General features: G+C 36.0%; 1 protein-coding gene across 9 annotated transcripts in view; it reads right to left on the bottom strand.

Moving 5' to 3' along the window:
- TUT4 (terminal uridylyl transferase 4) overlaps positions 1–22,575 on the bottom strand; it is a 124,635-nt gene that overhangs the window by 33,214 nt on the left and 68,846 nt on the right. For all 9 annotated transcript variants that reach the window (XM_078073150.1, XM_078073154.1, XM_078073149.1 and 6 more), the window contains 5 exons: positions 13,509–13,628; positions 13,123–13,335; positions 9,314–9,488; positions 6,702–7,402; positions 4,608–4,758 (listed from right to left, as the gene is read on the bottom strand). In XM_078073150.1, coding sequence (XP_077929276.1) covers positions 4,608–4,758; positions 6,702–7,402; positions 9,314–9,488; positions 13,123–13,335; positions 13,509–13,628 — 1,360 coding nt within the window. The remainder of the gene's footprint in view (positions 1–4,607; positions 4,759–6,701; positions 7,403–9,313; positions 9,489–13,122; positions 13,336–13,508; positions 13,629–22,575) is intronic.

Genomic DNA, 22,575 nt, shown 5'->3' with positions numbered 1-22,575 from the left:
TAGAAAAAAAAAAATCACGTCTCTCACTTTATATCAAAAGCTAGAAATTATTAAGCTTAGTGAGGAAAGCATGTCAAAAGTCAAGACAGGCTGAAAGCTAGGCCTCTTGCACCAAACAACCAAGCTGTGAATGCAAAGGAAAAGTTCTTAAAGGAAATTAAAAGTGCTACTTCAGTGAACACAGGAACGAGGGGCACCTGAGTGGCTCAGTCGGTTAAATGTCTACCTTAGGCTCAGGTCATAATCTCAGGGTCCTGAGATCAAGCCCCGCATTGGATTCCCTGCTCAAGGGGGAGCCTGCTTCTCCCTCTCCCTCTGCAGCTTCCCCTGCTTGTGCTCTCTCTCAAATAAATAAATAAAATCTTTAAGGAAAAAAAAAAAAGAATGTGAAACAGCCTTATTGCTGATATGGAGAAAGTGTGAGTGGTCTAAACAGAAGCTCAAACCAGCCACGACACTTGCGTAAGCCAAAGCCTAATTCAGAGCAAGGCCCTAACTTTCTTCAATTCTATGAAGGCTAAGAGAGGTGAGGAAGCTGCAGAAGAAAAAGTCTGAAGCTAGCAGAAGTGGGCTCATGAGGTTTAAGGAAAGAAACCATTTGCATAACATAAAACTGCAATGTGAAGCAGCAAGTTACCCAGTAGATCACTAGCTGAGATAATTAATGAAGGTGGCCACACTAAACAACAGATTTTCAATGTAGACAAAACAGCCTTACATTGGAAGATACCATCTAGGACTTTGATAGCTAGACAGGAAAAATCAATGCCTGTCTTCAAAGCTTCAAAGAACAGGCTGACCCTCTTGTTAGGGGCTAATGTAGCTGGAGTCTTTAAGCTGAAACCGATGCTCATTTACCAATCCGAAAATCCTAGAACTGTTAGGAATTATACTTAATCTACTATGCCTGTGTTTTATAAATGAACAAAGCCTGGTTGACAGCACAACTGTGTGCAACATGGTTTACTGAATATTTTAAGACCACTGCTGAGACCTATTGCAGAAAAAAAGATTCAACCTTACTGTTCATTAACATTGCACTTGGGCACCCAAGAGCTCTGGCAGAGATCTACATTAAGATTAAGGTTGTTTTCATGCCTGCTAACCCAACATCCATTTATTCCACAGCCCATGGATCAAGGAGTCATTTTGATTTTCATGTCCTATTAAGAAATACATTTTGTAAGGTTATAGCTGCCTCTTATGGATCTGTGCAAAGGAAACTGAAAATCTTTTGGAAAGATGCCATTCTAGATGCCATTAAGAACATCTGTGATTCATGGGAAGAAGTCAAAATAGCAACATAAACAGGAGGAGTTTAGAAGAAGTTGATTCCAACCCTCATGGATGACTCTGAGGGGTTCAAGACTTCAGTGGAGGAAGTAACTGCAGATGTGGTGCAGACAGCGAGAGAACCAGAATAAAAAATGGCGCCTGAAGATGTGACTGAATTACCGCAATCTCATGATATAACTTGAACGGATGAGGGGCTGCTTTTAATGAATGATCACAGAAAGTGGTTTCTTGAGATAAACTCTACTCCTGAAGATACCGTGAAGATTGTTGAAATGACAACAAAGGATTTAGAATATTACATAAACTTAGTTGATAAAGTTGATAAACATAATTGATAAAACTGACTCCAATTTTGTTTTTTTGTTTTTTTGTTTTTTTTAAGATTTTATTTATTTGACAGAGAGACACAGTGAGAGAGGGAACACAAGCAGGGGGAGTGGGAAAGGGAGAAGCAGGCTTCCCGCGGAGCAGGGAGCCCGATGTGGGGCTCAATCCCAGGACCCTGGGATCATGACCTGAGCCGAAGGCAGACGCTTAATGACTGAGCCACCCAGGCGCCCCAAAACTGACTCTAATTTTCAAAGAAGTTCTACTGTGGATAAAATAGCTATCTAACAGCATCACATGCTACAGAAATCATTCATGACAGGAAGAGTCAATCAATGTGGCAAACGTCATTGTTATCTTAAGAAATTGCCATAGCCACCCCGATCAGTCAGCAGTCATCAATACTGAGGAAAGACCCTCTACAAGCAAAAAGATTACAATTCACTAAAAGCTCAGATGATGGTTAACATTTTTTAGCAATAAGGTATTTTTTAATTAAGGTATATTGTTTTTCTTTAGATATAATGCTACTGCACACTTAATAGATGTCAGTATAGTGTAAACGTAACTTTCATATGCACTGGGAAACAAAAAAATTCATTTGACTCCCTTTATTGCAACACTCACTTTATTGTGGTGGTCTGGAACCCAACCCACAATATCTCCAAGGTACACCTGTAGCTGAATTACAGGTGATTTTTTATTATTATTATTAAAGTGGTGAAACTATTCTGTATGATACTATAATGGTAATACATAACACAATGCACTTGTCAAAATTCACAGAACTGTGCACCACAAAGAGTCAACTTTACAGTATGCAAATTTTAAAAAATCATCTAGGAGGTTGGGGAATCTCAGGATGGAATGCAGGCTGTAACAAAAGAATCACGTGTAAGATGTGTAAGACAACTTTACTCATGGGAGTGAGGGAAAAGGTAATAACCTAAATAACTCTGAAAATGAGTGGAGTTTGTAAGACTAAGGGCAAAAGGAATACACATAAGTATACTGTACTCTGATAAAGTTATTTCCCATAGGGGTATTAGATAATAGTTCTGATAATGTTATACATGTGTACTTAAATGGGACAATTAAATAAATGGGTAGCAGATGATGAGAGCCAGGTTTCTCATTGTTGGGAGTGGGAAATTTACAGATAAGCAGAAAGAAGAGTCTTGAATGAGCCATATGGTAATACATTCAAGTTGGAGCCATCAGTACAAAGTCATGTTTAATTTAATATAAGATGGTCACATATAGAAATTTTTACAGATATGAACATATACTAAGTTAGTATATATACATAATTTTCTCGCTCAGAGAGGGCCTAAAAGCAACAACACCCAATAATAGTAAGTACCCTAGCTTCCAGATCCTGGTTTCTAATACCATTCTCCAATAAAAGGAACCAGGGCTCTTCAGAGAAATTTCTAATTCTAGGACTGGGGTGGAAAATATACATGATGAGCCTGGAGCATCTTGCAGTGCCAGAAAGTAAGGAAGTGCTAAAAAACAAATGAACAAATAAACAAAAAAACCCACACACTGATGGGGGTATATTAAAGAGTCAAAGGAACCAACTGAAAGAGTTCCCAATAGCCAAATCTGGAACAATATGAGCAACAAAGTAGTATTGGATCATAACCCAAAGTATAAAATATCCATGAGTTCATATAAATGAATGAATAAATAAAAACAAATGTATTATATCTTAATAAAGCTGCTGGGAGAGAAAATGTGCCACAATCCAGCTATTCAACTCCTAGGTATGACCCAAGAGAAATTAAAGCATATATCCATACCCAGACCCACATACAAATGTACAGAGCAAATTTATAACAACCAAAATTTGGAAACAAGTCAACAGGTGAATGGTAAACAAATTGTGGCACATCCATATAATGAAACACAGCTCAGCAATAAAAACGAATGAAACATTTACACACATCACAACATGGATGAATCTCAAAATAATTATGCTAAATGAAAGCAGCCAGAACCCCACCTCAGAAAAAAAAGAGTACATTCTATATAATTCTATTTATATAGAACTCTAGAAAATGCAAACTAACTTACAGTGACTAAAAGCAATTAACTGGTTACCTGGCAAGAGACTGGGATAGGGAAGTCTAGGGGGAAATATTACGATGGGGAACTAAATGTTACGACATCAGAAATTTTATTTTATCTGGGACACAGCAAGTTATTTAAAAAAAATGTTTGCTGAGTGAAGGTTTACCCCAGGTACACCATAAATGTTGAATAAAGGTATGTTAAGACTCGTCCCAAAATATTATAGCCTTATCTCCCTCTATTATCTTTCTTTTATTCTACCAAATCCAAGGCAATTCTTCTCCCAAAGAAATTATACACCCTATACTTTTGTGCATAATCTCCTAGATCTGAAAAAGCAGTTCAAGGTCCATCTCAAATGCTTCATCATTAATTCCAATTCCTCTGATCCACCCCAGTTAAAATTGTGTTTGCACTGCATTTTGTTTACCACTACTACAGCATGTAATATATTCTGCTTCCAATTATGGAAATTTTCACACATATCATATATCCATCTAGAGAAGAACTGTGCAAGAGCATTGCAATGATGGAAATGTTTTCTATCTGGACTGTCCAATTCAGCAGCCACATGTAACTACTCAGTACTTGAGATGTGTAAAAATGAGGAACTTAGTTTTTAATTTTATTTTAATTAAATTTAAATAATGGCTACCATATTAAACAGCACAGATCCAGAGTCTAAGCTCTTTAAAAGCAACACATAATATGGACCCTGTATTCCCGTTGGCATTTACCACAGTGCTGTGCATTTAGTAGGCATTTAGTGTCTGTTGTTGGGTCTCTAAACTATTAAAAAAAACCTCTACCAAAACAAACTGTAAGCAAACTGTTTTCAAATAAGAAAATAAATATTTAAAACCTAGGAAAGAATCTACTCAGAATAGCTCTAGTAATAAAAGACTTACCAAAACATCTTTTACATACTAAATCAAGTATTTCCCGAAATCGATTTGTCATTGGTGGTAGAGGTTTTAGATCAATTTTCCTGAAATCCTCTGGACAATCATTTTTTGAATGGCCATCTTTTTTGCAGATGCTGCATACTATCGTTGGTGGCTATACAAAGGTAAAAAAATAATCTAATAATCTAATAAACTATTGAGGGACTCATCATCACTTAGAAAGCAGGTCCAAAAAGACTCTTTTACGTAACTCAATTCTGATAACCTGTGCTTCCAGGAGGTTTAAAAAAAAAATAAAAGAGTATTAATTAAATACAGCGTTAAATGTAAAAACCGTATTTTAAGTTAACCAATTTAACTCTTCCTCCCCACTAAAATGATATTATCAAGATCAGATTTACCCAGAGATGTGCTATACAGGAAATCCTAGAAGACGCAATATGTATGGGTTAATGCAAACATTTCAGTCAGCTCCCAAGATGAAATACGTGCATTAATTTAACCTACTGAAATCTTTAACAAAGTAGATTATAAAGAAATTTCAAGTGGCACCTTTCATTTCACTCCAAACATCTTCTATCTTCATAGTCAATCAATTAATTAGAAAACCCTCACTTGGCTAGTTGGTTCAATTTATTACATTAACATGGTACTCAAGAAACCAACTGTAGGGCTGAACTCAAAAAATAACTTCACTTCATACAAGGAATAACTCTTATGCAATAGCCACAAAGTTAATTGCAAACCCTATACCACCATTTAAAATGTATTCCAATAGACTACCAGCCAGGTAGTTAAAACAGTAAAAATGTATCCCAACTAGCTGAAAAAAACATACGGTGAAGGAAGAGCATCATTCTTTTCTTTATTATAAAATGCCTAGATCCCAGAGAGCCTCTTCCTCCAGGATTAGCTTGATCATTTACCTAGCCATGAACTCTGATGTAAATTATATACAGAAACCTCTACTTGTGGGAATGCTGTGCTATGAGCTAATTAACAATACCATTGGAATTTTCATTAGCTTTTCAAAACTTTTTTTTAAATGACATATTTAAATTCTAGAAAAGGAATTTCTAGGGGGAACAAGTACAGAGAACAAAAAATGTACACTGCAGTTATATAATTATGAGGCTTTTCTAAAAACCTGCCATTTAATTCATCCTTTCAACAGTCCATATGTCCTAAATACTGCAACCCCCCCCCCAAAAAAAAGCAATAGATGTATCCTTACAAAGAATGAAGAAATACAGATTAGTAATTAGGTTAAAAATTTTAAAGCTTGTCAATAACTAACTATTGATAAAACAATAAAACTGGATAACTTTCTAGGTTTTTTTAAAAATATTCTACTTGGTTTACACATGATCTATATAATCTTTTTTTCATCTTGGGTGCTGATATATCAATTATGTACACTGCATTTGAAGCAATGTGACTTAGTTAGAACTTTCTTTTATTAACAAAGTAGTTACTGCTTATTTTCTGTTACTGGGGTATTTTATTTTCCATAATTTATCAAGTTAAAGTTCAGATTATCCCACTTTAAAAGTAGAAAAGTTAAGACTCCATTAATTTATAAAGGATATGCCAATATCCAAAGAAAAGCTCAATGACAGAGACAGAATCTGGATTCTTCATATTTTTGGTTCCTGATCTTAAGTTTCTGCTCATCTATCTTTATTAAATTTATATTCACTCACCCCATGTCAAAAAAAACAAACAAAACTTTAAAGTAGAATACTATTAGAATTTACAAACCTTGTATTCTTCTTTTTAAAAGAAAAAATAAACATAAAGTTTAAAATATTTGCTGCCTTTGCCAAACTGATTTTCATAAAATATATGATGAATCCTTTATATGAGAAAGTGAAATAAACCAACTAGTAATAGAGTGCTGAAACCTTTTGAGGTTTTATATACACTCTTTAAAGACAAGTATAGGAAAAAATGTAAAAAGGAAAAGTGAAAATATATATCAAAATATAAAAGTCTACCATCACAGAAGCTATTTTTACATTTCTGAATCTAAAAACTATAAATAGTCATTAAAAAAACCCATAAAATCTTACAGATTGTTTACAAAATGTATCCTACCTTGCCAGAGGTTAAAATAAACTTATCAAACACATAATATAATTCCTGGGTGGGGTGGTTATCATCATCATTAAGGTCAGAAGCATCTTCTGTAGCTTTGCAGTTGCAAGAGGTAGCAGATGTGTCAGTGCTCACAATCTGATGTGAACTCTCTGTTTCTATATTTGACCTGCAGTCTGTACCAACAGATTCATCTGGGTCAGGGGATTTATAATCAATGCAATTACATTGGCTGAGTTTCTTTTTTAAACAAGTTTCTGAAGGTGCTAAATCATCTTGTTTCTTATTTGATTTTGGCTCTAATTCACTGTCTTCACTGGTAGAAAGACAGGAAGATTCCTGTTCGAGTTCAGCCAAATCTAGTTCATTTACCAACAAACGGTCATCTTCAGTAATACATCTCTGTGATGTACATTCCATTTCATCATATTTATCAGGCTGACCTCTTTCTGCATTTATTTTTTCTGTGCTTTCTCCAAGTAGAATGCAACAATTGGATGCCATATTGTCAGACTTCACTGGTTTCTTATTGCTTATTTTCCCCTTCTCTTTTTTCATAGAATCCACTGTAGATTTATTTCCACCCTTCCTCTGAGGACAGGCAAAATACCGATAAGCTGCCCTGAATCTCTCCACAACATATTCATAAACAAGCTGGCTGTTTAAGCTCCGTGCAACATTCCTCTTGACTGAAAATGGATCTAGGAAAAAAGGAAATGGTCAGTTGCTAAGTATCTACTAACAAATTACAATTCCAAGTTTACCCAAAAGATCTGAACTGCTATACTGTCAGCAGAGTACATTTTCCCAAAGCTTTCCTAACCTAAGGTCTAAGTGGGAGTTCCTATAAACTGAGTAGGGGAAACACAATAGCAACATCTTTGTTTCTGTCATAAAATAAAAATGTTAAGGGGAAAAGAGAGAAAAGAATAATAATCAGGATAATTAATGAGAGGTTGGACGAGGACACCAACTCAGTAATTAGACAAAATTTCAATGATAAAATTGGTAGATAAAGGCATACCGTTATGCCTTCCTATACTGTCATTAGATGAATTTTTCAAACCTCCAGGACCCATTCATAATTTTCATCTCTTGTCACAATATTCTTTAGCTACATACTCCTTGCAATTTAAGCAAATAAAATATAACTAAAACTTTCAAAACTTCAAGTTAAAAAATATGATTTTAACATTTAACTTCAGTGAAATCAGAAAATTTAAGGAGAAATTAAAAAGTAGGAAAAAAGAGATCTAAGAAAGTAAAAATCAAACCGAAATTTAAATTTTGGTCCAGTCTAAAGTGGGTATGCTGAAAAGGCTTATATCAACTACATCCTCGTTATTAAGAAAATATAAAAGACCTCGAAAATGCTTATTGAGTTTTTGGATTTTATAAGCCTTAAAATATGCCCCAGGAAAAAGGAACAAATGGATGACATCCAAAAGACAATACACATTTTCTCCACTACTGAAGATCACTAAGTAAAAGGATTAACATGCAAGCTTCAGATTGTTAACGTTTGGGCATCTGTTAAGTTTTTGCTGTTATCTAAGTCCACAGGCTGTTCTCTAAACCCAAAAGCTTTTCCTCTCCTTCTAGAAGAAGAAAAAGAAAAAGACAAGAAGACAAATTATGATAGCTACAAGCTTTAGAGCTCATTTATTTACTTTTGTAAGTGTACAAGATATACGTACATGCTTGAGTGTATAAGAGTATCTGTGGGTCTAGAGAAGGCCAACAGAGGACAGGCAACAAAAGAATGTATTGTCTAAACAGACTAAAACGATGGACAGAAATTCAATTCCTTATCTATAAAAAGTGAGTGAAATGCTGCATGATTTAAATTTTCTAGAAACCATTCTATTAACTTGCATTCTAAAGATCTTAATAGTCTCAGGATTTGATGTAAAACTTTTTTGTCAACATCAATTTTTTTTCTTTTTCTCAAATCAATCTTTTTTCTCTTTAGCTTAGCCACATTTAACAACTGAGGTACTTTTTTTTTTAAATGTTTTTGAAGTATAGCTGACATACAATGTTACATTATAGTTTTAGGTGTACAACATAGTGATTCAACAACTCTGCAGTTATGCTATGCTCACCACAAGTGTAGCTACCATCTGTCACCATACAATGCTATTACAACACCACTGATTATATTCTCTATATATACTCTGGTGAGTTACACATTCCATAGAGATGAGGTACTTTAGAAAAAACAATGGAAAAACTGGATTTTCAAATTATATTTTAACATAATTCTGTGACAGAAACTTACAGGAATACTCTAAGATTGTTTTGAATAACTTTTCTGTTTTTCTATATTTTTGAAATTTTTCAAAAGAATTAAGAAATAAAAATAAAGGCATGTAATAAGCTAATAACCCTAACCAATATATTTATAGATTTGAAACCTTAAAATTAGTATTAATTCTATAAAACTATCATGGACTTGATAAAGAATTTACCTGACATATATAATGACAACCTAGTGGCATATATAGTGCTACAAAGCCAAGGGATATAATTTATTAACACTGTATTAGAAACAAATGATGAGTGGCACACAAAAACATATTCTCCAAATGAAATATAACATATCATCTCACCTTCAATGGCTATTCGCCTTTTAGGCCAGTTTTTGTTTTCTCTTGTTAAAATATCTTGTATCCGTACACATATGACATATTCTTCCAAAGCAAAATCCAGTGTGTAAAATTTTAGCAGCTCTAACCACAATTGTCCCAGGGATACCTGATTTGGTGTTCCCAATGTTAAAGGAGACTGGAAAAGAAAAAATACTTTTAAGTTCCACAAAACTACAGAATCATTGAATTTTCAGTTTAAAAAGACCTTAGAGATTACCTTTACAAAAACTGAGGCATAAGGAAGTAACTTGCCAAGAAGCAGTTTGTGACACAGCTGGAAACACAGTCCTAGTTTACTGACTCCTAGAATTTTTTGTTCTTCCCACTAAACCAGTGATTGTCAACCTTGGCTGCACATCAGATCACACTGGGAGCATTAGAATACACTAATACCTGAGGCTCCATATCCATACCATTCCTACTCCCATACCCTTCCCAAGATTCGATTTAACTGACCTGGGCAATGGACTGGGCAATGGGATTTTTAAAGCCCCCTAAGTGATTCTCATGTGCAGCCAAGGTTGCAACCCACTACACAACAATTACTACAGCTCCCTATTGTAGTAATTACTTTAAAAATCTAAGTAAATGCCCTGGGCTTTCAAAAGCTAATTCCTTCATTCAGCAAACATTTATTTAGAACCTACTGTCCCTGGAACTGTGCTGGGGATATAAAAAAAATAATGAGCACTCACGCTTAAACATAATGGTCACTATGCATCATTCACTCTTTTTAAGTGTTCCACATATAGTAACTATTAATTCTAACAACTCTATGAAGTAGATACTACAGGGCAAGGATTTGACTCAGGACCACCTGGCTACTGAATTTATGTTGCTAATCACTGTACCTACCATACTGCCACTCAAATAAGGTAAGGTCCTACCTTCACATAGTATTAGGAGAGGAAGAGACAATTTAACAATTACAGTAAAGACTATGTGCTAAAATGGGCCTCTAAATTAGGAGGATTTTAACAAAAGAGGTAATACCTGATTCTAAAGGAATTAGCTAGATAAAGACTGGCTAAAAGTGACCACTAAGGAGCATAAAGACATGAAACAGTCATCCACTCATTCAATTCTACAACTATTTATTGAGTGCCTACTATGTGCCAGGCACTTGGGACATATCCGTGAAAAAAACCTCAAGATCTTGCCTTAGTGGATCTTACTTTCCAGGGGAAGAAGATAACAAAAATCAAGTAAATTACATAGCAAGTTAGAAAAAGCAAAGTACTGTGGAAATAAAAAAAAAATTTTGAGTAGAAGAATGGGAGTATGGGAGTATGACATGGTTTCATTGTTAAATAGTGTGGTCAGGATAGGTCTTGTTAAAAAGGTATGATTTGAATAAGAGGGAAAAGTGTTCTAGGAATAGGAACAGATAGAGCAAACACAATAAAGAGAAGTGTGACTAGCTTTAAAAAGAAAATCAAGGAAGCTAGTGTAGTAGAGAAAGGGTAAGAAGAGAAGAGAAAAACAAAGGGCTAGTCAGTAAGAACTCCTCAGCTTTTATTCTAAATTAAATGAGGAGCAACTGAAGCATTCTGAGTGTGGAGAGGAGGAAGGACATGATATGACTTAAGTTTTTGAAGAACCATTTTGATTGTTGTGCTGAGAACAGACTATAGTTGACTCTTGAACAACATAGGGGTTAGGGACACACCAACCCCTATGAGGTCAAAATCTGCATATAACTTTTGACTCCCTCAAAACTTAACCACTAACAGCATGCTGTTGACCAAAAGGCTTACTGATAACATAGTCAACTAATACATATTTTATGTATTTATTATGTACTGTATTCTCACAATAAAGTAAGCTAGAGAAAAGAAAATGTTAAGAAAATTATAAGAGAAAAATATTTACAGTAATATGCTATATTGAAAAAAAAATCCACGTAAGTGGACCTGCACAGTCCATGTTATTCAAGGGTCAACTGTATAAAGAAAAATGGTAGACATAGGGAAACTCATTATGAGGCTATGGTAGTAATCCAAGCCAAAGATGATGGTGGCTAGGACCTGCATGTTAATGGTGCAGGTGGTGAGAAGTGGTCAACTTCTAAATATATTTTGAAATAGAAATGACAGGATTTCCTGACAGATTTGATACAGGGTATAAGAGAGAGAAGTAAAGGATGATTCCAAGGCCTCTGACTGAGCAACTGAAAGGATGAAGTGCCATCAACTTAGATGTGAACACTGCCATGTGGAGAAAGAGGAAGACCAGGAGTCCAGATTTAGCCATGTTAAGTTTAAGATCTCTATTAGACATCTAAGTAGAGACATTAAATAGGCAGTTGGATACAACTATAGAATTCAGGAGTGTGGTATGACTGAAGATTTAAATTTGGGAGTATCATACAGATGGTATGTAAAACCCATACAACTGGATAAGATCACCAACGGAGTGCAGATACAGAAGAAAGGGGAGGGGATCAGGGATTGAGCTCTGGAGCATGCCAACATTAAGAGACTAAAGAGGAAAGGAGAAACCAGGGAAGGAGATTGAGAAGAAATAATCAGCCATGGGTGTGCTATCCTGAAAGTCAAGTTAAGAAATTTTTCAAAGAAAATAATCTACTGGCAAATACTGCTGATACATCAAAAATATAAAAATTGAGAAGTGACAATTGGATTTAGCAATGTGGAAGATAATGATATTGACGTACAAGTTTTGGTAGGTTGATGAGGGTCAAAGCCTGACTACACTGAGTTAAGAGGAAACAGGTATCAGAAATAGTGAATATGGACAATTCTTTCAAGAAGTTTTATTGCAAAAGGATGCAAAGGAATAGCTGGGAAGGGAAATGATGTCCATATTTTTATTTAAAATGGGAGAAATAAAAGCATGTTTGCTTACTGAATGAAAAATTACTAAGGAAGGATAGAGAAGAATTGCTGGAGCAGTGTTCTAGAATAAACAAGAAGGGATGGGAGTAAATACACAAGTGGAGAAAATTAGATAACAACATGGGAAGTTCCTTTACGAAAGCAGGCATGAAGGCACGCTATGTGAGTGCAGACAGCAGCAGGTGGTGGTGGGAGTGTGTAGAAGTTCTCTTTTGACTTCTTCAGTTTTCTCAGTGAAGTAATAAGCAAAATCATTAGCTGAGTATTGGTGGTTTGAGAGGAGAGGAGAAAGAAGTCTAGGAAAGTGGGAGAGTTAAAGGGACTAAGAACGACTGTTCAGGGAACTACATATAATTCAATATAGCTAGAGCAATCAGTTCAGTAATGCTTTCATTTCTATAATAATATATCTGTCTATTTCAGAACACTACATACTTCTGGAGTACACAATCCATGAATATTCATCTTTGGTCCCCTAGCCCTCAAAATAATGTCTGGCACATAGCAGGTCCTTAATAAAAGAATGTTGAATGATCAAATAAGCAAGCCACCCCCTAATGGAGGAAAGAGCCTTTATTTTTCCACCAATCTGGCAACATAATTTCCATATGTTAAAGTTTTGATCACAGCCCAACTCCTGAAGGAAATTTTCCTTGTCTAAATGAAAAAGATACAAAGAATTACCATGACATGATTCAAACAATATACATTTTCCAAAAGGAGGTATAAATTCATTAGGGAATCATAAGCACTGAAAAACTAAACCAGATCAACCCCTCACTTCACAGATGAGGAAAATGAGGCCAAGAGGCTTATGCAAAGTCAGTCAATCTACTATTAAAGAGCTTCAATCGAAGGCATCACAAATTCTACAGATAGAAAAGCCAAAAACAAAAACAAAAAAAAGCTTACTTTGCCATGTTTTTCCTTCATGGCATTACTTTGGTTGTCTGTTTCTGTCTTCTTGGTATCATCTTTTGGTTGGTCTGCCTTAGCTTTGTTTTCCTCAGCAATTGAGTTTTTCTCAGTTGCACTACTTGAATTATATTCCCACTTCACAAACTTCTCTTCTACTATGCCCTTCAGCTGAAAGTCATCCATTCTTTTTGGGTCAAAGCTTTCAATCTATATAAAAAGGCATTCCAAATTGGTAGTGGAAAAATTATTAAAAAAAAACAAAAACAAAAAGGTGGACAAACAAACAAACCAGAATTCCAGCTTAAAATGTTTGAACAGAGCACTCTGTAAGAGCAAACTACATATATACATGCACATATATGTCACAAATTCGTGCTTACCCAACTTCCAAGTAAGCAAGGAAGAAGAGGGGGTTTTCTTTGTTGTAGAAAAAACATCACCATTAAAGCAAAACAGTAAGAAGGGATTCCACCATCAGTTTGGGAGTCAATATAGCATAACTGCAAAACAAAGGGGGAGAAATTACTGCCATCAGCTTTAATTTTCTTTGTTCCCCTCATAATATAGATTTTTTTTCCTACTATGATCATTGTAAAACGTTTAAACAATGAAAATTATAAGGAATGACCTGAAATCTCACCACCCTGAAATAACTATTAACACATTGGTGACAATCTTTCCATTCATTTCTTTATTGCATATAAAGTCATATATATATTTTAGTTAAATGGAATATCATACATAGTGCTTTTACTCTGTACACATTTTTAAAATATTATTTTCTTACCTTGCTTCTACTTCTGCCTCAATGTTAACAATCGTCTATAAACTTTCATGCCTTTTTCTATACTCTAATAACCATATACAAATGTATTCCTATATATTTCTATTTTCTATATAAATGCAGGAAGGATTTTGTTTTATGTCATTCTCTTACCAAAATTGTGTATTATACACATCTGTGTATTATTCTTCTCCTTTAACAATATACTAACAAAGTTCCTCTAAGTCAATTAGTACAGATCTAACATATTTATTTATTTATTTATCTTCCTAACATTCTTTTAAATGCTTAAATTATAGTCTATGATCTGGATGGCTACTCAGTAATCTCCCTACCCAAGGACATTCACATTTTGTTCCCAATTTTTGCCACTTTAAGCAATGTCGTTTCATCCTTATATATATTTCCTAATTACTGGTGCTTATTTATATGAACTATTTTCCCAAGATGTGTTTGCTGGATTTAAAAATGGGTGATAGAGGGGTGCCTGAGTGGCACAATCAGTTAAGCATCCATCTCTTGGTTTCAGCTCAGGTCGAGGTCTAAGGGTCATGGGATCAAGTCCCATGTTGGTGTCTGTGCTTAGCGCTGAGTCGGCTTGGGTTTCTCTCTCCCTCTCTGCTTCTCCCCACCCCCGCGCTCGCTTGCACTCTCTCTAATAAATAAATCTTAAAAAATAAGTAAATAAATAAAAAAATATGTGATATATTTGAATTCTAATAAGATTGTTTTCCAAAATCACTACAAAAATTCCTCTTTTCACCAGTAACATGAGTGTACACATAACACTTTCCAACATTAAGTATTACCACTTTAAAAAAATGCCAATAGAGGGTGCTGGGTGGCTCAGTTGGTTAAGCGACTGCCTTTGGCTCACGTCATGATCCCAGGGTCCTGTGACTGGCTCTTTGCTGAACTGCCTATTGAATCTTTTGCCAATTTTTCTATCTGTATACATTGCATATCAATTTACATTACAGTTAATAATCCTTTAAATCTGATACATGCACTAGAACAATGTTATTTTTCCCAACCTGTTTTTATTTTGACTGTTATCATACAAAATATATTAATGTATATATAGTTAAATATGCTTTTGTTATATAGCTTCTAGGTTTCCTATCATGGTAAAAAAGTTTCCCCAAACCACAGTACAGATACTACTCTTAAACTTTCTCCTAAAATTTTGATTTTTCATTTAAGTAGAATTTATTTTTGCATTTAGTGTCCTAAGGATCCAACATTATTTTCTTCAAGAAATATACAGTTGTTCACTGAACTCTACCTATGAAACTAATAATACACTACATGTTAATTAATTGAATTTAAAAAACACAAGATTAAATTTTAAAAAAATACACAGTGAAAAAAAATAAAATAAAAAATAAAAAATATAGAGTTGTGACAGCACCACTTATCAAGTCATTGTTTTATCACTGAAATGAAGTATTTTATTTTTTTCATATATTAAAATTTCATTTACACTAGGATCTACTTCTGGGCCTCCTATTCTGTTCCACAAATCTATTTGTCTATTCCTATGCCAAAGGCATATACTTGAGTAAGCAGTTTTATAGTGGTAAAGTAGGTCCCCTTCATTAGTGTTCTCCTTCTGAATTCTTTTGGCTATTCTCAAACTTTCTTCCATACTAATTTTAAGACCATTTTATCAAATTTTTAAAAACTCTTGGTAATTCTAATTGAAATTACTGTACATTTGAAAATTAAATTAAGATGATTTTACATTTTAGGGGTACCATCTCCTTATCTAAGAACTTTGTATCTTTGCATTTTCCAAAAATTCAGTTCTCATCAATTACTCACTTCCCCTAAACTCTCATAACCAAAACCTTTACAAGTCTTACCTCCAAAACTTATCCCAAATCTGTCTACTATGCTTTATATCCATTCTAACCTAGCACAGACCATTATCACCTCTGGCTGATCTACTACAGCAGCCTGATTAATGGGCTCCCTCCTTGTATTCTTTATCCCAGAAAGATCTTTTCAAAGTATAAATCACATCAAGTCATACACCACTTTTAAAACTGCTTTCTCACTGCAATTAAAATCCAAATTCCCGGGATGCCTGGGTGGCTCAGTTGGTTTAGCAGCTGCCTTCAGCTCAGGTCATGATCCCAGGGTCCTGGGATTGAGTCCCGCATTGGGCTCCTTGCTCAGCGGGGGAGTCTGCCTCTCCCTCTGCTCCTCCCCCTCTGCTCAAGCTCCCTCTCTCTCTCTGACAAATAAATAAAATCTTAAAAAAAAAAAAAAAATCCAAATGCCTTACCACAGAAACATTCACTCTCACTTCATTCCAGCCACTCCTGCCTTCCTTTCTGTTCCTCACAAGCTCTTTTGTACCTTAGAAGCTTTGTACTACCTATTTGTTGGATGCTATTCCCTGAGACTTTCAAGTAGCTGGTTGCTGCTGGTCTGAGTTTAAATATCAATTCCTCAAAGAGACCTTCCCTAACCATCTGGTGTAATGTCACCCTCTTATCACATCATCTCATTTTTATAGCTAAAATCTATCAGATATTGTGTTACTTATATATTTATTTACTGGCTGATTCTTCCACAAGTATGCAAGCTTTGTGACGGCAAGACTCCGTATGTCTTGTTAGATATTTCAAGCACCTAGAACAGTGTCTGGGACATAGGAAGCATTTAACAAATGTTTGCTGAATAAACGAATTTGTTCAGATTTCATTTTTACCTTTCAATAATATAAGATTCTCTCTGTACCTCTATTAAATTTATTCCTTAATATTTTATAATTTGTGTCACTATCACTAAGGAATATTTTTCCATTTCCACTCTACCAGTTTATTTCCATGACAGAGAAAACCTACTGATTATTTTATGTTTATATTGTAATTTGTCATCTTACAAATTCTTTTTTTTAACAAATTCTCTTATTAATCCCAACAGTTTTCTTACTAAAGTTGTATAGATATACAATCATATCTTCAAAGAAATTTTATTATTTCTTCAATATTTACATTATTTCATTTTCTTATTGCATGTTTAAATCTCCCAAAACAATGTACGACATTACTGGTGAACATCCCTGTAATACTCCTAATTCTAAACATATTGCTTGAGTAATTCACTGTTTAGAATGATGTTTATTATATTTTTTAGTAAACAGTCTTCATCAATTTCCTTTACTAGTTTAAGAGGGTTTTTTAAATGAAAAACATGCCTTTTTCAGCATCCATGTTTTTTCTGCTTCAAATTGTTAATATAATAAATTATGTTAACAGATTTCATGATATTAAACCATTCTTATACTCCTGAAATAAATCCTGTATAGTCATGGCATATAACCTTTTGATACACTAATATATTCCACTTGTTTATATTTCACTTAGACTTTTGCATTTACGTAAGTAAGACTGGTCTTATACTTGGATTTTTTTTAATTTTTGTTTTTATTTTTTATTTAAATAATAAAGATAATAATCACTAAAGTTTAATGCCTTGGCAAATTTAAGAATACAGGGGCTCCTGGTTGGCTCAGTCAATAGAACATGACTCTTGTACTTGGGGTCATGAGTTCAAGCCCCACGTTGGGCATACAGCTTACTTGAAAAAAAAAAAAAGAATACAATTTAAAATGAAAGGATAAAAAACACTTATAAAAAGAGCTTCAATTTTTCCACTAGAATAAATTCCCTTTTATCCCTAGAGTCCTAGGACAGGAGGTATGCTGCCTAATGACTAAGTCAAGTTAATTAGAAACTTTTTCGTAACTGTAAGGAACTGTTCGTGTATGCTGTTAACACTACTAGACATCTCACAGAGTAATAACATTTAGGGAGTTTACAAGAGAGCTCTTCAAACACAGGGAGGGATCTTCTAGCCAAGCTGTGGAAACAACCTAAATGTCTATCAACAGATAAAAAAAAGTCGGTATACACATACAATGGAATCTTATTCAGCCTTAAAAAAGAGAATTCTCCCGTTTGCAATAACATGGATGGACCCAGAGGACATTTTGCTAAGTGAAAGAAAACAGACACAGTAAGACAAATGCTAATCTCCGTTATGTAGAATCTAAAATAGTCAAACTCATAGGAGCAGAGGTTAAAATGGTGGTTACCAGAGGCTGGGGAGAGGGAAATGAAGAGACTTTGGTCAAGGGATACAAAATTTCAGTTATATAAAATGAGTAAGTTCTGGTGATCTAATGTATATAGCATGGTGACTATAGGTAACACTACTATACTATATACCTAAAATTTGCTAAGAAGGTACGTCCCAAGTGTTCTCACCACACACACAATAAAGGTAACTACATGAGGTAACAGGTTGGTAATCACTTCACAATTAATACATATATCAAATTATCAAGTTGTACATTGTATTTTTTTTTTTTTTTTAAGATTTTATTTGTCAGAGGGCGCCTGGGTGGCTCAATTGTTAAGCATCTGCCTTCGGCTCAGGTCATGATCCCAGGGTCCTGGGATTGAATCCTGCATCGGGCTCCCTGCTCAGTGGGGAGCCTGCTTCTCCCTCTCCCACGCCCCCTGCTTGTGTTCCCTCTCTCACTGTGTCTCTGTCAAATAAATAAATAAAATCTTTAAAAAAAAAAAAAAAGATTTTATTTGTCAGAGAAAGAGAGAGCACAAGCAGGGCGAGTGGCAGGCAGAAAGAGAAGCAGGCTCCCCACTGAGCAAGGAGCCCTATGCAGGACTCGATCCCAAGACCCTGGGATCATGAATGAGCCAAAGGCAGATGCTTAACCAACTGAGCCACCCAGGCATCCCAAGTTGTATTTATACATAGAATAAAAAATAAAAATTTAAAAACCCAGGGAGCTCTTTTTTCCTTGTAGGAGATTATTTTTTTTATTACCTGTCAGTTGGTCCTCAGAACCTTTTTAATTTAAGTATCATTGACATACAATGTTACATTAGCTTCAGGTATACAACATAATGATTCAACAACTCTGTATGTCATGCTACGCTCACAAGTATACCTACCATCTGTTACCACCAATACTATTTTTTTTTTAAGATTTTATTTATTTATTTGAGAGAGAGAATGAGATAGAGAGAGCATGAGAGGGGGGAGGGTCAGAGGGAGAAGCGGACTCCCTGCCGAGCAGGAAGCCTGATGTGGGACTCGATCCCAGGACTCCAGGATCATAACCTGAGCCGAAGGCAGTCGCTTAACCAACTGAGCCAACCAGGCGCCCCACCAATACTATTATAATACCACTGACTATATTCCTTATGCTATACCTTTCAGTCATGTAACTTATTCATTCCATACCAGAAACCTGTACCTCCCATTCCTCTTCACCCATTTTTTGCCCATCACCCTACCCTCCTCTCCTCTGACAACCACCAGTTTGTTTTCTGCTATTTTGTTTTTTAGATTCCACATAAGTGAAATCATATTGTGTTTGTCTTTCTCTAACTTATTTCACTTAGCATAATACCCTCTATGTCCACCCATGTTGTTGCAAATAGCAAGATCTATATATACACACACACACACACAAACACACACACACCTTCTTTATACACGCATCTATCAATAGACACTTGGGTCACTTGCATATCTTGGCTATTGTAAATAATGCTGCATAAACACAGGGATGCATACATCTTTTCAAATTAGTGTTTTCTTTTTCTTTGGGTAAATACCCAGTAGTGAAATCACTGAATCGAATGTTATTTGTAATGTTAATTTTCTGAGGAACCTCCATACAATTTTCCACAGTGGCTGCACCAATTTACATTCCTACTAATAAAAGGGTCCCTTTTACTCCACATCCTTGCCAACACCTGTTATTTCTTATCTTTTTGATACTAGCCATTCTGACTCAGTGTAAGGTGCTATCTCACTGTGGTTATTTTTTTAATTTTTTTAAATATTTTATTTATTTGAGAGAGAGAGAGAGACAGCGAGAGAGGGAACACAAGCAGGGGGAATGGGAGAGGAAGAAGCAGGCTTCCCGCTGAGCAGGGAGCTTGATGAGGGGCTCAATCCCAGGACCCTGGGATCACGACCTGAGCTGAAGGCAGACGCTTAACGACTGAGCCACCCAGGTGCCCCTCATTGTGCTTCTGATGTGCACTCCCCTGATTAGTGATGTTGAGCATATTTTCATCTGTCTGTTGGCCATCTGTATGTCTTCTTTGGAAAACGTCTATTCAGGTCCTCTGCCCATTATTAATCAGATTATTTGGTGTGTTGGTGTTGAGCTGTAGAAGTTCTTTATATAATCTGGGTATTAAGCATGTCTTCTTTGGAAAACGTCTATTCAGGTCCTCTGCCCATTATTAATCAGATTATTTGGTGTGTTGGTGTTGAGCTGTAGAAGTTCTTTATATAATCTGGGTATTAAGCACTTATCAAATGTGTCATTTGCAAATATCTTCTCCCTTTCAAGTAAAGTGGCCTTTTTGTTTTGTTGATGGTTTCCTTCGCTGTATGAAAAATTTTTATTTTGATATAGTCCCAACAGTTTACTTTTGTTTTTGTTCCCTTGCCTGAGGAGACACATCTAGAAAAAGGTTGCTAAGGCCAAAGTCAAAGAGATTACTGCCTATGTTTCCTTCTAAGAGTTTTATGGTTTCAGGTCTCACATTTAGGTCTTTAATCCATTTTTTTAAAGATTTTATTTACTTGACAGAGAGAGAGAGAGTGTGCGTGCATGCACGCGCACACAAGCAGGCAGAGCAGCGGGCAGAGGGAGAGGGAGAAGCAGGCTTCCCGCGGAGCAGGAAGCCCAATGCGGGGCTCGATCCCAGGCACGCCAATCTTTAATCCATTTTGAGTTTATTTTTGTATATGGTGTAAGAACCTGGTCCAGTTTCATTTTTTTGCATGTAGCTATCTCCAGGGATCTCTTTCAGATGTCAAATACTGCCAAAATTAATTCTTATGTTAACCACAAAAAGTGGCTCTTAGTCAGGAAACTTGACTGTAAGAGACTGATAAGGCTAAAGTGTTTTAAGAGGCTTCACTAAAATACTATTTCCTATTATTGGAATGCTAAAAATACAGCTACTTAAGAGGAGACAACCAGAGAATAGTCAACAGCAATCTTATTACATCAGTTACAAGAATAAATGGTTTATATACTAGAATTTTTCTAAGGCGTCAAATTGTGGAAAATCTGTGCTTTATTACAAGATGTGCAATGTGGCTTAAAACTTCAAGATAAATAAAGCTGTTTTAAAAAAATCTTTGAGGGACACCTGGGTGGCTCAGTTGGTTGAGTGTCTGCCTGCCCTCGGCTTGGGTCATGATCCCAGGGTCCTGGGATTGAGTCTGCATCAGGCTCCCTGCTCAGTGGGGAGCCTGCTTCTCCATCTGCCTGCTCTGCCTGCTCTGCCTGCCATTCCACCGCTTGTGCTCTCTCTCTCTGACAAAATTTAAAAAAAAAAAAATCTTGGAGAGACGCCTGGGTGGCTCAGTCAGTTAAGCGTCTGCCTTCGGCTCAGGTCATGATCCCAGGGTCCTGGGATCGAGTCCCATATTGGGCTCATTGCTCAGCAGGAAGCCTGCTTCTCCCTCTGCCTGCCATTCCCCCTGCTTGTGCTCTCTCTGACAAATAAATAAATCTTTAAAAAATAATAATAATAATTTTTTTAAATCTTTTTTTTTAAAGATTTTATTTATTTGACAGAGACACAGCAAGAGAGGGAACACAAGCAGGCGGAGTGGGAGAGGGAGAAGCAGGCTTCCTGCCAAGCAGGGAGCCCGATGTGGGGCTCAATCCCAGGACCCTGGGACCATGACCCAAGCCGAAGGGAGACGCTTAATGACTGAGCCACCCAGGCGCCCCTAAAAAAAAAAATCTTTGAGAGGAAAAATATACCAGGAATTATTTCTAGGTTTCTTACAATAAACTCAGAAAATGAAAATCATAAATAAAGCTCTTTGTAACTAACACAACTGACAAAAATCAGACACTGTTGTGTTGGAAATAGGAATGAACTACTCTGCAACAGCTTTGTATGCATGTTTAGTGTCCTTCACTGACTGGTATGTTTAGAATCAATGTAAGTTTGAGCACTCTTTTTTTTTTTTTTTTTAAAGATTTTATTTATTTATTCATGAGAGACAGAGAAGAGAGAGAGGCAGAGGGAGAAGCAGGCTCCCAAGGAGCAGGGAGCCCGATGCGGGACTCAATCCCAGGACCCTGAGATCATGACCTGAGCCGAAGGCAGACACTTAACCATCTGAGCCACCCAGGCACCCTGAGCACTCTTTTCTAAGAGCCACTTTAGGAAAGAAAGTTTATAGACCACATTTTTTTTTCCCAAGTGAAAATAACTTACTTGAGGGCGACTGGGTTGCTCAATTGGGCTGAGCCACATTGGGCTCCCAGCTCAGCAGGGGGCCTGCTTCTCCCTCTGACCCTCTCCCCTCTCATGCTGTTTCTCACTCTTTAAAAAAAAAAAGAACTTATTTGAAAGAACTTACATTCTTCTAACACAGTCTACTTACTTGAATTAAAAAATGTGAGAAAACTGACACTATTTTATGATTACTAGAAAATTAGGGCATAATTAAGAAATACCATCCTAGGGCGCCTGGGTGGCTCAGTTGGTTAAGCGACTGCCTTCGGCTCAGGTCATGATCCTGGAGTCCCGGGATCGAGTCCCACATCAGGCTCCCTGCTCGGCGGGGAGTCT

This window comes from Halichoerus grypus, chromosome 5, assembly GCF_964656455.1.
Source record: "Halichoerus grypus chromosome 5, mHalGry1.hap1.1, whole genome shotgun sequence".
Lineage (NCBI taxonomy): Eukaryota > Metazoa > Chordata > Mammalia > Carnivora > Phocidae > Halichoerus > Halichoerus grypus.
The sequence above is the reverse complement of the archived record's forward strand: the minus strand, read 5'-3'. Positions and strand labels throughout refer to the sequence as shown.